General features: G+C 35.9%; 1 protein-coding gene across 3 annotated transcripts in view; it reads right to left on the reverse strand.

Moving 5' to 3' along the window:
• Nucleotides 1-15,651, reverse strand: part of LOC113092936 (Fc receptor-like protein 5) — a 139,173-nt gene extending 123,522 nt beyond the window's left edge. Inside the window, exons 1-14 of one of the 3 annotated variants that reach the window (XM_026258734.1) lie at nt 15,573-15,651; nt 14,820-14,855; nt 13,788-14,060; nt 13,581-13,715; nt 13,227-13,397; nt 10,644-10,925; nt 9,648-9,890; nt 8,324-8,584; nt 7,883-8,155; nt 7,676-7,810; nt 6,798-6,968; nt 4,580-4,861; nt 3,730-3,840; nt 3,212-3,313 (exon numbers count right to left, since the gene is read on the reverse strand). In XM_026258734.1, coding sequence (XP_026114519.1) covers nt 3,212-3,313; nt 3,730-3,840; nt 4,580-4,861; nt 6,798-6,968; nt 7,676-7,810; nt 7,883-8,155; nt 8,324-8,584; nt 9,648-9,890; nt 10,644-10,925; nt 13,227-13,397; nt 13,581-13,715; nt 13,788-14,060; nt 14,820-14,855; nt 15,573-15,603 — 2,506 coding nt within the window. In that variant the 5' untranslated portion in view covers nt 15,604-15,651. Of the gene's footprint in view, nt 1-3,211; nt 3,314-3,729; nt 3,844-4,579; nt 4,862-6,797; nt 6,969-7,675; nt 7,811-7,882; nt 8,156-8,323; nt 8,585-9,647; nt 9,891-10,643; nt 10,926-13,226; nt 13,398-13,580; nt 13,716-13,787; nt 14,061-14,819; nt 14,856-15,572 lie in introns of all 3 variants that reach the window. The other 2 variants (XM_026258732.1, XM_026258731.1) reach the window with 2 other exon arrangements.
• Between the last annotated feature and the right edge of the window lie 1,359 nt (nt 15,652-17,010).

Genomic DNA, 17,010 nt, shown 5'->3' on the forward strand with positions numbered 1-17,010 from the left:
GACAGATTACACTAATTTGCAATGGAAAAATTAAACTGCAAAATCTCGGACATAAGACAAAAATAAAGGAACAATTGCAAGATGAATAAAAAACAACAGAACATAAACGGGAGTGTGATGATCGTTTTACTATGCTGCAGTGTAGCAAGAGATTTGTCCCTTTTTGCTTTCCTTACATCCAGGTGTGTTTGGGGATATGTTTGATTAACTTTTTGGTTGGGTTTATTACACGGAAACAGGAATTCCAGAGGCGAACCGAATCGACTGCTACACCGGCTTCAACCGTCTCGTAAGTGTTGATAGGCTATTACTCGTGAGGTGTAACCCCCTGGGCGGGACATTGAGCAAGTCTGCAGCATAGACAGCAAAAGAAATGGACACAGCGACCCCATTGGAACTCAATTGAGACAAGTGAAGCCCATTTTTTACGTTTTTTAGCTCTTCCATTTCTGACGCGCAGACTCAAACGAAGCTTGAGGACATCAGCAACCTGTCTAACAGATGTAAATCTTCTAGTAGCTGTGCGTGCAAACTGCCATCATTAATCTTGCAGAGACGGCGAGCTTGAGCGGGGAGTTCTTTGTCGTGAGTGAGCAGGAGTAAGTATTCTGATTAATTATTTTGTATAGTATTTTAAAATGTAACGTCAGTACGCCATATTAAGTTAATTGCCTGCAAGCTTCTCCTCCTGTCTGTACGGTAATGCCACAGAGAGTCGAGTGGTTATGACGCAATTGTTAGCCTATTTTTACAAAAACTGTTTCTACTGGGCCATAATGTAACATAGAAGGTAATGGAGCCCTTTATACACTGTCGTGTATCTTTAGAAATAAATAATGGACAACTGGAGTCTTTAAACGCCTCAGATGTAAAGTTATTCGCTGTCAAAGTGACGCTAAAATGAATGGGAGTCAATGGGAATGCTAACGCAAGTGAAGTTCTGCTACAAGATGGCGGCACCCGGCCGACTTCAACTTCCGGTCGACTTCCTTGCCGCCTGGTCTGCAGAGTGGTGAGGTGAATAGAGCTTGGGAAACTACGTCACTGCGCATTGCATTCTGGGTAGTCGCGGCCATTTTTGTGGACACGCTTATCAGTAAAAGTGAAAGTGACATGACATACAGATCAAGTGTAAGATTACATATAAAGAAAACCTCAACAAGGAAGCAAAGATGCGGTATTTAGAAAAAAATCAAGACAATCAACGAACTCAATCTGCACGAACACAAAGAGTGGTCGGATGATCTTAAAGAGCTGCCGCTCGTAACCTTCCCCAATGTGTTTTCTAACCTTGTTTGTAGTGTCAGAGCATACACCTCTGATCAGTTTAAAAATGATAAATCTCTCGAGTCTCACTTGCAATTTACAAACGGATGGGTGCAGAACCTACACATTTTCCGAGTTACACGGCCCCTTTACTTTTTAATATGCGTTATTGTAAACTGTACACATTAACCTCAGTGTGTTATGATGCACAAATAAAGAGATACAGAATTGATCAATTTTGCTGTTTATTACTGTAACCGGTGGTATGCAATATGCATAACACTGATAATGCAGGAGATGTGGTTCATGCATAGGTAACATTTAATGTAACGTTAAGTCTGTCAAATCGATAATCACATCCAAAAAAAAGTTGTTTATATAACGTACATTTCTGTATATTTATATATATATATATATATATATATATATATATATATATATATATATATATATATATATATATATATATATAAATGCACATACATACGTGTGTGTATATCAGACCAAAGGGACAATCCTTCTTTTCCTTCTTACTGCTGCTAACCAAGCTATGTGACGCCGCTTTGTTAACTCGAAGACCTGAGATCAAGGTGCTGTTTTCCTAAAGTCCCAGAATGCATTGCGTTGCTGACATCATGTTCCCAGACTCTATACAGAGAGGCTGCGCGGCAGAGCCAGCCAAAGTAGCACATTTTAAAATAAAATTGACTTTAATCAAACCAAGGATCCGTGATAAGTTTTGTGATCTGTCGCGCCATTAGTGTAGTAGCACTGATGACTCCCGTTTCACACATACTCCATCTGCGGTGCGTATGCGTTGCATATTTTTACCCATATTAACGGATTCCAGTGTTCACACTGCACACAGTTGCGGTCTGTCAGTCCGTTCCAGGAGCAGTGTGTCTGCAGCAGTGCAGCGATTGTTTACATACCGAGTCTATTTTTTCTGTGCTGCATGCGCTGAATTAAAGTGACAGCGCATTGTTCGCGGTAAAAATGAACATGGATTGACACGGAAATGCAGTCATTTCACAATAAATGTATACTAATCAAAGCCTACTGTGTTTCACACACAACACTTGGGTTTTGGCTAGATTTAAAACAAAAAAGGAGCAACTTTAGAGAAACAAGGCAACATTAGATATGCACTTTTATAGAGGCAGAAAAACAAAGTTATTTAAGACCCGTTTGATTGCGTGTAATAAAGATTTAAATGCAAAAGGCACGAGAGTCGACTGTTTCTGTAAGTGGTGAGTTTTAATTTTGAATGTTTGTGATATCCTAACAAGAAAAGTAGGCTAATGTTGTGTTTAAATGTGTTGCAGCTTGTTTCAGCAACTTATTATAAAAAGTCAAATGCATGAGTAATACGTTGTTTATATTTGAATTTAAATTTGTCTATGAAAGATTGTTACTGTACTGTGATGAAAGAGAACCACAATGCTGAAAAAGCTTTTTTATTTTTTTATTTTTTTACTACATGATTTGATATCAAAATAATGGACAAAGCTTGTGTTTTGTGGCTTAAACAGCCGCGGATCAGTAGCGGACTGCAAACGCGCCCTGTGTGAAAGCACAATGAGTCCGTGCTGCTTCAGCACAACATACGTAACGCACTCGGACTGCAGACGCACTGCTGACGGATTATATGTGAAACAGGCGTGATCACTTTGAGGGGGGGATAAATTTATCACCACCGGGATAAAAATAATTAAGCAGAGGCAGGGATACATTGACCAGAAAGGGGGAAATCCCACGCATCTCGCCCAGCAAATCGCACCCTGCATCTAACTGAAATATAAATGTCAGTTACAAAAATAACAAATTACACTTTAGAAGAGCAGAAAATTATTTAGTGTGAGATTTGTATTGTTAGTTGAAAGTGATTTCTAAGTGTGTTCAATCACAGCTTGTGTTTATTTATGGTTAACAGGTAAAGACTGACCAGACAGCAGTGTGTTGTTTCCCACTTGACTCTGGTTCTGTTCTGATGTCTGACTGCTGTTCTGCTGTTCACTGACTCTAGACGGAGACTGAGATCTTACACCTGAACACACAAGGATTATGTAAATGTTCTGAGGTAATTTGATTTACTTTATGCATACATTATTATACATCCTTGTAGAATAATATAGTGCTATAATTCATGATATCTGAATGTTCGCCACATTTTGTGTCTGTTCTAAACCCGTGAGCTGCCTCACTGTCTATGCAGACAGTACCGTAACAGAAATAGAACATGAAAAATGACTCATTTGAAGAACCTTATATATGCACTTTACAACTCATGCATCAAACAAACACTGGAGAGGATGGAGAACTTGACTTCAATTACATGAATATTTATTTTTATCAGTACTTTTCAGTATTAAAAGAATAACAAACCTATGCTTGTGTTATTTCATTTCCCAGCTCACAATGTCAGTGTCTACAAATATGTGATTAAAATGTCAAATGATGAACCTTTGTTGTTTCTTTTGCGCCACAGCAGGACCAAGAAGACAATGATCAGAAATGTGACTGTCAGTCCTGCAGTCACTCCAGCTATCATGGGAGTGAGATCAGATCCTGAGGCTGCTGAAGATGAGAAACATATATTTAGATCTACATTCTGTAAATGAGACAGGAACATTTCAATAGTCATCACAGAAAGAACAGCAAAGTTATTATTACAAATACATACATACATACATATATATATGATATATATACACATACATATATATACACACATATATATATATATATATATATATATACACACATACATATACATATATATACACATATACACATACATATATATATATATATATATATATATATATATATATATATACACATATACACACACATATATATATATATACACATATACACACATATATATACACATACATATATAATACACATATACACACATATATACACATACATATATACACATATACACATACATATATATACACATATAAACACATACATATATACACACATATATACACATATACACATACATACATGCATACATACATACATATATATATATATATATATATATATATATATATGTGTGTGTGTTTGTGTGCGTGTGTGTGTGTGTGTGTGTGTGTGTGTGTGTGTGTGTGTGTGTGTGCATTTTGAGCAAGGCATCGAACCCCCAACTGCTCCCTGGGCTGCTCTGTGTGTGTGCATTTCGGATGGGTTAAATGCAGAGCACGAATTCTGAGTATGGGTCACCATACTTGGCTGAATGTCACTTTCACTTATATATTATATATATATATTTTTTCTTCTTCTTCTCCAGACTCACGGTGTACAGTGATATTAACAGGATGACTGTTCTCTCCAGATTCAGTCTGACACCAGTACACTCCAGTGTCTAATGTGCTGGTGGAGTTGATTGTACATGTAGATCCTGTTTGTGATCCCCAGTGTGATGATGAACAATCTTCCAGTCGCTCATTGTCTGTGTATCTTCTCACTCTCCATCTATTAGAGTTACTCTGGTCCTCACAGCTCAGAGAGAGAGAGACAGATGTGAAGTGTTGAGTTCTGTTGGGACTAATGATCAGAGAGACTGGAGGAGAAACACCTGAGAAGACAATCAATTCTATACTGTGAAGAAGACAATCAATTCAATACTGTGGCCTGAGGAGAAAGTTTAGAATTTTGTTTTAATCATATAGGTGCATCTCAATAAATTAGAATGTCGTGGAAAATTTAATTTCAGTAATTCAAGTCAAATTGTGAAACTCATGTATTAATTATATTCACTGCACACAAACTGAAGTAGTTTAAGTCTTTGGTTCTTTTAATTTTGATGATTTTGGCTCACATTTAACAAAAACACACCAATTCACTCTCTCAACAAATTATTATTATTATTAATTTTTTTTTTTTTTTTTTTTTTTTTTTTTTTTTGTGAGTTCTGGAAAGTATGTCAATTTACTGTACATGTACTTAATACTTGGTAGGGGCTGCGGTAACACTTTAGAATAAGGTTCCATTAGTTAATGTTAGTTAATGTATTAATTAACGTCAACAAACAATGAATAATACATTTATTACTGTATTTATTCATCTTCGTTAATGTTAGTTAATGAAAATACAGTTATTCATTGTTAGTTCATGGTAATTCACAGTGCATTAACTAATGTTAACAAGCACAACTTTTGATTTAAATAATGCATTAGTAAATGTTGAAATTAACATGAACTAAGACTTATAAATGCTGTAGAAGGATTGTTCTTGCTTAGTTCATGTTAACTAATGCAGTTAACTAACGTTAACTAATGGAACCTTATTCTAAAGTGTTACCGGGGCTGCTTTTGCTTTAATTACTGCCTCAATTCGGAATGGCATGGAGGTGATCAGTTTGTGGCACTGCTGAGGAGATTTTTTTGGGGTCTCTTTTTTCTCATCTTGCTCTTGACAATACCCCATGGATTCTCTCTGGGGTTCAGGTCTGGTGAGTTTGCTGGCCAGTCAAGCACACCAACACCATAACCACCTTTTGGTGCTTTTGTAGTGTGGGCAGGTGCCAAATCCTGCTGGAAAATGAAATCAGCATCTTCAAAAAGCTGGTCAGCAGAAGGAAGTATGAAGTGCTCCAAAAGTTCTTGGTAAACGGGTGCAGTGACTGGTTTTCAAAAAACACAACAGACCAACACCAGCAGATGACATTGCACCCCAAATCATCACAGACTGTGGAAACTTAACACTGGACTTCAAGCAACTTGGTCTATGATCTTCTCCACGCTTCCTCCAGACTCAAGGAACTTGGTTTCCAAATGAAATACAAAACTGGCTCTCATCTGAAAAGAGGACTTTGGACAGTGGGCAACGGTCCAGTTCTCCTTCTCCTTAGAAGAGGTAAGATGCCTCTGATGTTGTCTGTGGTTCTGCGTTTTGTGTTTCTTGAAGACTTGACCCCAGCCTCAGTTCATTCCTTGTGAAGTTCACTCAGATTCTTGAATCTATTTTGCTTGAAAATAGGGCTATGGTTCTCTCGGTTGGTTGTGTATCTTTTTCTTCCACACTTTTTCCTTCCACTCAACTTTCTATGAACATGCTTGGATACAGCACTCTGTGAACAGCCAGCTTCTTTGGCAATGTATGTTTGAGGCTTACCCTCTTTGTGAAGGGTGTCAATGATTGTCTTCTGGACAACTGTCAGATCAGCAGTCTTCCCCGTGGTTTTGTAGCCTAGTGAACCAAACTGAGAGACCATTTTGAAGGATCAGGAGACCTTTGCATGTGTTTCGAGTTGATCAGCTGATTGTCATTTCACCATATTCTAATTTGTTGAATTGTTGAATGAGCCAAAATCATCACAATTAAAAGAACCAAAGACTTAAAGTACTTCAGTCTGTGTGCATTGAATTTGTTTAATACACAAGTTTCACAATTTGAGTTGAATTACTGAAATAAATGAACTTTTCTACGACATTCTAATTTATTGAGATGCACCTGTACATCAGCTTATGAAAAGATTAAGGAACGTGATTCCTACTGCTATTTGAACTCACCAGTGACCCATAGTGGCTGTTTGTTGCTATAGGTTGTGTTATAGACTGGTTTTCCTCTCTCTGCGCTGCACATATAAACTCCTGTGTGATTTAGAGCAGCAGAACTGACCGTGTAGTTTCCTCCAGCTCCTCTGCTGCTGTCTGAGAGCAGCTTATAATGATTTCTGTTGTCTGTAAATAATGAAACTGTTCACCTCAAGGAGATATTTCTATCTGATCTGACCCCAATTAATGACCATAATTAAGGCATTCAAGGTTGTATACAAGAGAGGAATCATGGATTATGAGGCTCTCCATTACACATTTAGGTCAGTACAATTATGTATTTACTATACCATGATTCACTATGGTGAGCCTTCAATATTGATTCCAATTTTGTGTTTGGTCAGATTTCACTGAAAATCTCACATACTTCATTTGTTCTTTTGTGTTTATGTCATGTTTGTTCACAGAACAGATGGTCTGGCTACAACACTGAATATCTGAAAGCTGAATACTGGTTGTGTAGCTTGTTACTACAATAAAGTGTTGTTGTGTAGAATTTGAACTCTAGTGACCAGTAGTCTTGTTCACTGCTTTAAAAAAATCGATCTGTGGAGGGTCTGCAATCACAAAGGGAAAGTAAGGAAGTCTGTGCCAGAATCAACAGATATATATGATGTTTTAACGATGATCACCCGTACCTATAGACATTTCTCAAAATATCAGATTCATCTGCAAAGATAGCAGCACCAAAGGACATCTCGTAACGTGCATTTTTGTGTTTTAACTACAGCTGCTGATAGAGATGACAAAGTACCCTACTACAGCTTTAAATAATAATTTTGACTATAGTAAAACTAGCTAATTTACACCACATGAAGCACATTATATCTTACCTGATGAAACAGTTCGAGTGAACCAGCTGAATGTCCAGCCTGTAGAGGAGCCGTTAACCTCACAGATCAGAGTCACTGGATCTCCTTCAGTCAACCACTTCTGTGGAGAAACACTTAAAACTGCTCTGGGTTTATCTGAAATACAGAAATCACTCATTAATAACATGTTAAACTTGTGTGTGTTTATGAAGCGTTGATCAAACTCACCTGATACTGTCAGTGTAACTTCATCACTAATGTTTGATGTTCGTGATCCTCCTCTCTCTGCTCCATAACAGGAGTATTTACCTGCGACAGACTCAGTAACAGAACTGAATGTGTGATCCTGTAGTTCACTGAAAACACTGTCTGAACCGTCTTTATACCAGCTGTACTTCCAGCTAGTGACTCCTTCACCATCAATGTCACATCTGAGAGTGACTGTCTCTCCTCTGAATACATGTTGATCAGGTGTGATGGTCTCTTTGGCTTTTGGTCTTTCTGTACAACGACAACAATTCACAATGAATATAATGTGTTGTTTTTACACTATAAACAGTTACTTTATTGTAAAACACATGCTAAATCAAGTTAGACTGAAGTGTTATTACTGTTATAGTCTCTTGTTCAGTGTCTTATGAATAATTTAATGTGATCAAAAATACTTGCCGTATATTGTCACTGTTAGTGGTTCACTGTAATTTGTGTAAAGTCTTCTTCTTTGTGCTCTGCACCTGTACTCTCCTCCATCAGAGACTGCCACTGAATTGATTGTTTTAGTTGCAGCTTCAGTAGATTCAGTGTTTGAGTCTCTACTCCGGATAAACTCCCATCTATCCCATATTTGATCTACCTCACATCTCAGAGTAACTGAGTCTCCAGTGAACAGTGAACTCTGTGGCTCAACAGTCAGAGTTGGTTTGGGAATATCTGTCAATATAAGTTCACTGGGAGTGTGAGTTGTGAATGTTTTTCAGCAGATCTCTCACTAGTACATCATCAGTGCATTTTAATTTCATAGACAATGGAAGAAATATAGCTGCTAGCGGCAATTAGCTGAATAATGGCAACATTCACTTGAGACAATTCGAAGAGTTAAGGACAACAGAGATTTAATTTCACTTTAAGGCGTTCAAATCAACAACCGAAGCTCAACACATTGTGCCACAGCACCTGCAGCAGTCACTGAGACTCATCAGTCGCTAAAGTTTTAAAAAGGTAAAGCAGTTTATGTTAAAATGTAAAAAACTGGATAAATTAGTTTCTGACCAACAGGTGGAGCTACCAAGTATAACAGGGATGGAGGCTGATTAATAATCAGACTTCATTTGTGTTTGGTCAGATTTCACTGAAAATCTCAAATACTTAATTTGTTCTTTTGTGTTTATGTCATGTTTGTTCACAGAACAGATGGTCTTGCTACAACACTGAATATCTGAAAGCTGAAGACTGGTTGTGTAGCTTGTTGCTACAATAAAGTGTTGTTGTGTAGAATTTGAACTTGAACAATTTGTGGTGCTGAATCACTCGCCCAGGAATCTCTATTTCTATATTTATTTTAAAACTTATATTTAAATAATCAATACTTGGTGCACTGTACACAGATACATTGTCGCCAAAGAAAATATCACTATACTCTGCTGTATCAATTTTCCCCATCTCTTTTCATAACAGCAGAAAACTGTTCAAGTCAACAGTCTGAACACAAACAGAGAAATAACTGAATGACTGAACAAACACACTGATCTACAACACAACAGAGTGTATTTCTCTTCACAAACAGCACTAACTGCACACTTCCTCTCTCAAAATCATCTCTCACTCTTACAGTATTTCCTGGACTAGAGCTGGGCTTGAAACTCAGAGAGCAGTGAGAAAATAATAAAAAATCAGGAACACTAAATCGTTTTATCCTAATCATAATATAAGAGCAATTAACATCTATAAATTATAGAGGAATATTTCAGCAGTGTTTATTGATGTACAGTCTCACCTGTGACTGAGATCCAGCTCTTGGGTGACTCTCCTCTCTCTGGGTGTTTGCAGTAGTAGAAACCCTCATGTGACTTTGAGACAGTAGAGATGATCATCTCTGTAGTTTGATTCTGGATGAGTGATCCATCTTTATAGAAATCAGCTCTGAGGATTGGTGGAGTTGAGCGTTTATATAAACAGCGTAGAGTCAAAGAATCTCCTTCAGTCACAGGATGAACAGGACTCTCCAGAATCACACCAGCTACACAAACAGAGACAACATGAGCTGACAAATAGCAAGAATATGATTACATAAACAATGTGATTAAAATAAATAAATAAATAAATAAATAAATAATAATAATAATAATAATAATGCATTTTACTTAGAGGAACCTTACAAAATGTAAGTCATTAAGTTATGAGTTATGAATCATTTGTTTAACTTATTTTTATCAATTTGCTGAATATTGTATTTTATAAATGGACTGCAGCAATTTTTACTAGAAACTCTGTTATTATTATACTAGTTATTTTGTTTAATTGACTTTTTTTCAGAATAATGGTGAGAGAATAATGATATATATTTAAAAATAAAATATTAATACAAAATATAGTTAATATAATGTTAGAAGTTTAGTTTGTTCAATACTCTCTTTGAGTATGAATAAAATGTTTCATCCTCAGGGTTATTTTATTATAAATATGACAAGAACAAGCCTTAAGACTAAGACTTAAACAATTAATAAACTGTATTTCTAAATCAGTTAATCTGCAAATTTTGTCCAAAATAAAGTCTGATGATGTAAATTGTAATCTGTGACTCTTCATGTTTTATGTCGTTTAAATGCGGTCCGCTTGGCCTCTGAACTTCAGTAGCTCTGGTATCGTGGATTCGTTGTCATTTAGGAATAAGATTGTATGTGTGATTGAATCAAAATCACAATCCGGCTTTTTAAATCTGACACATAAAACAAGGGCTTTGAGAAATGAATGAACAAAGAAACAGACTCACGGTGTACAGTGATATTAACAGGATGACTGATCTCTCCAGATTCAGTCTGACACCAGTACACTCCAGTGTCTAATGTGCTGGTGGAGTTGATTGTACATGTAGATCCTGTTTGTGATCCCCAGTGTGATGATGAACAATCTTCCAGCCGCTCATTGTCTGTGTATCTTCTCACTGTCCATCTTTCAGAGTTACTCTGGTCCTCACAGCTCAGAGAGAGAGAGACAGATGTGAAGTGTTGAGTTCTGTTGGGACTAATGATCAGAGAGACTGGAGGAGAAACACCTGAGAAGACAATGACAGTTCAGAAATTAAGTCAAAACAAGTTTTATTGATTTAACACTTTACAAAATGTACACTGTTTCAAAGCAGCTTTTCATTAAAATATGACAATTCTAATATCTGAAAGTCCATAAGTCATCAAAGAGTATTTCTATTAAAAACTTCTTAAACAAAATTACACATGAATATATTTGTCATTACGCTGTCAGCAAGCACACCAAATACTGTGTTATATTATATATTTATATTTAACTATAAGACGGAATCTTTATTATAGTGATCAAAATATATATATAAAAAAATTCACCTAATGGATTATTTTCCCTCAATACACTTATGTAAATGTTCCATAATAGTTACATTAATTTTTCTATGTATATTTTCCACCATTAGAATTACTTGTTTTACATTTTCGCTGTAGTCAAGGTTAAAGTGATTAGTTTGGTCTGACAGTGTCTGCTAGTATCTGATAATAAGGCCATATCTGACTTCAAAAAGTTCACTTCCAGGATTAAGCTGTGGCTAAAGACGAATCAAAATTGTATACATTTTTAATTGTTGTTATAATTGTGTATGATTATGTATGTGTGTATGTGTGTATGTGTATATATGTATATATATATATATATATATATATATATATATATATATATATATATATATATATATAGTTTTGTAGTATTTCTTGTTTTTATGTATGTATTTGTTTTATAATGTTCTTAGAAATGCCCAACCAGGGACAGGAGTTGAAAATTAGCAGTAGCTATAAACTCTATATGCTGCACATCAGTTACAGGCTTTGTATTGTAACTATATTTGCTTGTATGGTCCCTGTTAAATAAACTTTAAATAAATAAATAGTAGAGGCAGTAACTACAACCCGTTAAATAATGAGGTTAATCCCATTGATAAAAAATTTGCTATCAAATGCATCATCTGCAGCGCGCGCAGCTCAAAACAGAAATGCAGAACATTAATAACTACTGTCATATAGGATAACTTTATAATTGTGAATTGTTAGGGTTTCGCTGACGTTTAGTGTTAACTAACTTTTAATCAAAACATAAAAGCATTATTTACCCCGTTTGTATCTGCAAGGCATTTGTTACACATTTTTCCTGTGTGTTAACATCATTAATTATGATTGTTGAATGTCTGACTTGACTCAATGTATTTTGGCCTGCCCCCAAACATAAGATTCGACTATCAGTGTTGTTATAGTTGTTTTTCCCTTATTTTTTTCCACCTTAGCGTTCTTTAACACTTTAACATTTTATTAGAGTATTCTACTAAGTATGCGCATGCTTTATAATGATGTCACGTCACACATGATGCTAAAACACCTAATGTCATCAGGCAATGCAAATGACACACACATGATCTTTCATCACTTTAGGTGAATGTGTGTTATATACAAACCATACGTCACTTTGTGCATGCATTGTAAACACATACCTGACGTAGGTACATGATGTCACTTCTCTACAGTCTGCAGCAAGGGGTGTCTTGGGGCCAGGGGGGACCACGGCCACCCCCTAAAATGACACTTGGAGTTTTTTTTGTATTCATTTTATTTTATAAATGAACACAGATATTGATGCAAAAAATATATTAAAAATAAGTATAATAAACTTGTATGATTGATTCAGCCATTTGATTTTGGCAAGGTGTGTGCGCCATACGAACGAACGACCTATCTATCGATCGATCATCAAATGTTTTTTGTTTGCCAAATTAGTTTTCTTTCATAAAGTGTAGACAACCACGTATGCTTCTGCCTTACTATTGCCACACTGGCCAGAATAAACATATATATATATATTTTTTATTCACACAAGATGTCTTTAAAAACCTGCATATGCAATTTAGGTGAAGACATATACAATATTTCCAGTTCTGTTTGGATTACTTTGTACTATGCAGTTGATTTTTTAATTTTTTTTATATCATTATAGGAAACAGTTGTGCTTCATTTTTTAAATGGAAACCATAACCATATTACAATTCAAAAGTGCCAGTATAAAGAAATTAATCATATTTCAAATGCTGTTATTTTGAACTTTCTATTCAGCAAAGAATCCTGAAAAATCTATATGTAATATCTCCTGCTTTCGTATATATAATTAACCGTCAAAGCCCGCTTTGTAAATAGTACCTTCTGCTGCTTTAACTTTAATACACTGCATTAATATCTAAATCACAAATTGCAAATATCCAATTGTGACTATTTTAGAGGACACAACTTAAGTGAAAGAGCTCTTACATTAAGGTGAAAAAAAACACGATCTGTTATTCCTGACTCACCAGTGACCCATAGTGGTTGTTCATTGCTGTACCATGTGTAATAAGGTGGTTTTTCTCTCTCTGCGCTGCACACATAAACTCCTGTGTGATTTAGAGCAGCAGAACTGACCGTGTAGTTTCCTCCAGCTCCTCTGCTGCTGTCTGAGAGAAGCTGATAACGATTTCTGTAATCTGTATAAAGTGAGAATGTGCAGTTACCTCAAGAAATGGTCAGTCATTTTTATATGAGTAAATGATAAAATACCTTTGTTGGTATAATCAATGTATTTAGATTTATTATTTTTAAACTCTGTCATATTTTTTTCTGAAACCAGTTCATTCAGATGTTATCACATGAAGCACACTATGTCTTACCTGATGAAACAGTTCGAGTGAACCAGCTGAATGTCCAGCCTGTAGAGGAACCTTTAACCTCACAGATCAGAGTCACTGGATCTCCTTCAGTCAACCACTTCCGTGGAGAAACACTTAAAACTGCTCTGGGTTTATCTGAAATACAGAAATCACTCATTAAAAACATGTTAAACTTGTGTGTGTTTATGAAGCGTTGATCAAACTCACCTGATACTGTCAGTGTAACTTCATCACTAATGTGTGATGTTCGTGATCCTCCTCTCTCTGCTCCATAACAGGAATATTTACCTGCGTCAGACTCAGTAACAAAACTGAATATGTGTTCCTGTAGTTCACTGAAAACACTGTCTGAACCGTCTTTATACCAGCTGTACTTCCAGCTTGTGACTCCTTCACCATCAATGTCACATCTGAGAGTGACTGTCTCTCCTCTGAATACATGTTGATCAGGTTTAATGCTCACTTTGGCTTTTGATCTTTCTGTACAACAACAATTCACAATGAATATATGTGCTGCTGCATTTTCTGTCTAGATGCACACAGATTGTAAAACATAAAGCAGATGAGACTGAAGTGTTGTTCTCTATAACTTATAGACGTATAAAACATCAGTCAATTTACTACAAGTCTATAATTAAATGGGAATTTGAAAACATAAGTTGTAAAAGTTGTCCAACAGAAGATCTTATTTCTCTCTGTAAAATCTAAATTATTACAGAGATGTAGTGCATTTAAAATCATAATCAAATGTAAGTAATTCTCAGTTGGTTTGAGTGAGTGACGTGACAAACAGCCAAGTATGGTGACCCATAGTCAGAATTCATGCTCTGCATTTAACCATCAAAAGTGCACACACACACAGCAGTGAACACACACACGGAGCGGTGTGCAGCCATTTATGCTGCAGCACCTTTTGGGGGAGCAGTTGGGGGTTCAGTGCCTTGCTCAAGGACACCTCATCTTTACGGGTTGTGTTTGAAAGCACGCACATATCCCGGGTAATCACTGGCAGTGTGAAAGTGCAAAATCTAGTGACCCGGAAACAATTGCTGGAACACTTTACCCGTGTATTTGCCGGAATGGCAGTGTGAAAGGGGCTATGGTATTGCTGGCCCGAGACTCAAACCCACAACCTTAGGGTTAGGAGTCAAACTCTCTAACCACTAGGCTACGACTTCCCCACACAGTTATTGTAGTATCAATCATATGTGATGAAATACATGAATCAAATTCACTCACCTTCAGTTTGTCCAGAGTGGATGTTTGAAATCAGCACTAAAACACAAAGAGAAACTCATTAAAAGTATGAACATGGTCAGCTGTGTATTTTACAGCATCTTATAACTGCTCTAAAGCTAATGACATCTGTACACGTATTAAAATATTTAAGATTCAAAACTACAAAAATAGTGTGTTCTTTCTGAGTTTTGAGTGGATTTAAGTTTTTAAGGAACTTGTCTTTAAAAGTTGAAGCTTTTAAATCTTTTAAAAATATATTCCAAATGTTTTTATAAAGATTAAAACATATCAAGATATTGTGTGGGGGGACTGTATATGAGTCCAGATAAACATGAAAACATCTGACTGGTATTTTATAGATTTGAACACAGCAGAGAACTGTTTAGGAAACGAGAACAAAGACAAACTCTTTCTAACTAGTGAATATTATAGCAACAGCGACAATAAGTGTAAAACAAACCAACAGAACTGATTCAACAAAGCACAAAACTGAATGACTGAACAAACACACTGATCTACAACACAACAGAGTGTATTTCTCTTCACAAACAACACTAACTGCACACTTCCACTTCCTCTGTCAAAATCATCTCTCACTCTTACACTATTTCCTCGACTAGAGCTGGGCTTGAAACTCAGAGAGCAGCGAGAAACACTAGAATATAGAAACACTAAATAACTTGATCCTTTTTAGAATATAATAGTAATCACTATATTAAAATACATGAAATTCATAGAGAGAATAAAACTCACAGAGCACAAGAGGAAGTTGAGGGAGCTCCATACTGACCGAATGATGACAGACAGTTAAAGGCACAAACTGTGTTAAAGCCTCAAGACTTCCTGAAACCTGTGGTCAATCTTTAGAAACATCAGCACAGATACAAGACACACAAATGTACTTTGTGTGACAGAAAATAATTTGATGTTTTTTATAATCTTGTAACATTTTCACAAAATGTCAAACTTTTCTAAAGATTTTCTACAGAATTGTTGTCAAGAATCATTCAGTATCAAATTGAACAATATTTATTTGCTATTATGACAAAATATATTCTGGTCTGTTTCATAAACAAGGAAAATTGAACAATATTTTAATGTCTCTTTATATTTATGGTGGTAATAGCTGTATTTATAATTATGTATTAATATGGGAATAAAGTGAACAACTGCTGCTCCTCCTTCACTGGTTAGTGTGGTAGAGCTGACAGAGAACAAAACCAAACCACAAACATGAGCTCATGTCTATCTATATCTATAACTCTCTGAGACTGATGGTGTTTAGTTTGACTGATATATTTATACATGTGAACACAGTTTAATATTCATGCACAAAGACAAGGTCTCCTCTTTATACTGTCTCTGGAATTAAAAATCTTAATCAAAAACGAGTGATGGAAATGTAAAAAAATATATATATTACACTCACTGAAGTGGCTTCCCTTAGATTTCTTAGTGATATTTAGTGCCCGTTTATCATGTGACTTTTGTCCTCATTGGATAGAAATGGTCCGTTATTTGCAAATGTTTTATGCCATCTTCTAATTTTGCGCACAAGTTAAATTTGCAACTTTGGATAGAAACAAAGCTAGTGTGACGACCTCTGCTGTTGGTCTTGGATATTGTAGCTTGGTATTTGTTTCCACAAATTGGCAGTCTATTGGAGACACCTGCGACCAGTGCTTCAGGCGCTCCTTTAAAAAGAGTAAAAATCTCTGCTTGAGTCAAGGAGGAACTTTAGGGATATCGGAACTTTGGGGATATCGGAACTTTGGTCCTTGTTTGGTTTGGACTTTGATTTGGCTTTGGGACTTTGTTTTGTTTGACTTGTTCTGTTGCATTTTATGCCTCAACATTGTGTTACACTTCTATCATGCACTCTGCTTTACACATTGACATTACTGACGAATACAGATACATTGTGATTTCCTTTAATTGTTTTAATTTTATTATTTAATATTACGTTAATTTAGTGGTAAATAAACATTTTCTTGAGTTTAATGTTTGTCCCTTGTCTTTTGTTGCTTCCCTTGAGCCAGGGGTCGTAACAAATTGGGGGCTCGTCCTTGCTTTGTTAACTTAATGAGTTAAAAATATATGTGTGTATATGCGTTTTGAGTTTATGTATTTTGGTCAACTTGTTCACAGTGTGAAGTCACCAGTTGTTAAGTACATGTGTGCAATATTGTTT

This window comes from Carassius auratus, unplaced genomic scaffold, assembly GCF_003368295.1.
Source record: "Carassius auratus strain Wakin unplaced genomic scaffold, ASM336829v1 scaf_tig00214785, whole genome shotgun sequence".
Taxonomy (NCBI): domain Eukaryota; kingdom Metazoa; phylum Chordata; class Actinopteri; order Cypriniformes; family Cyprinidae; genus Carassius; species Carassius auratus.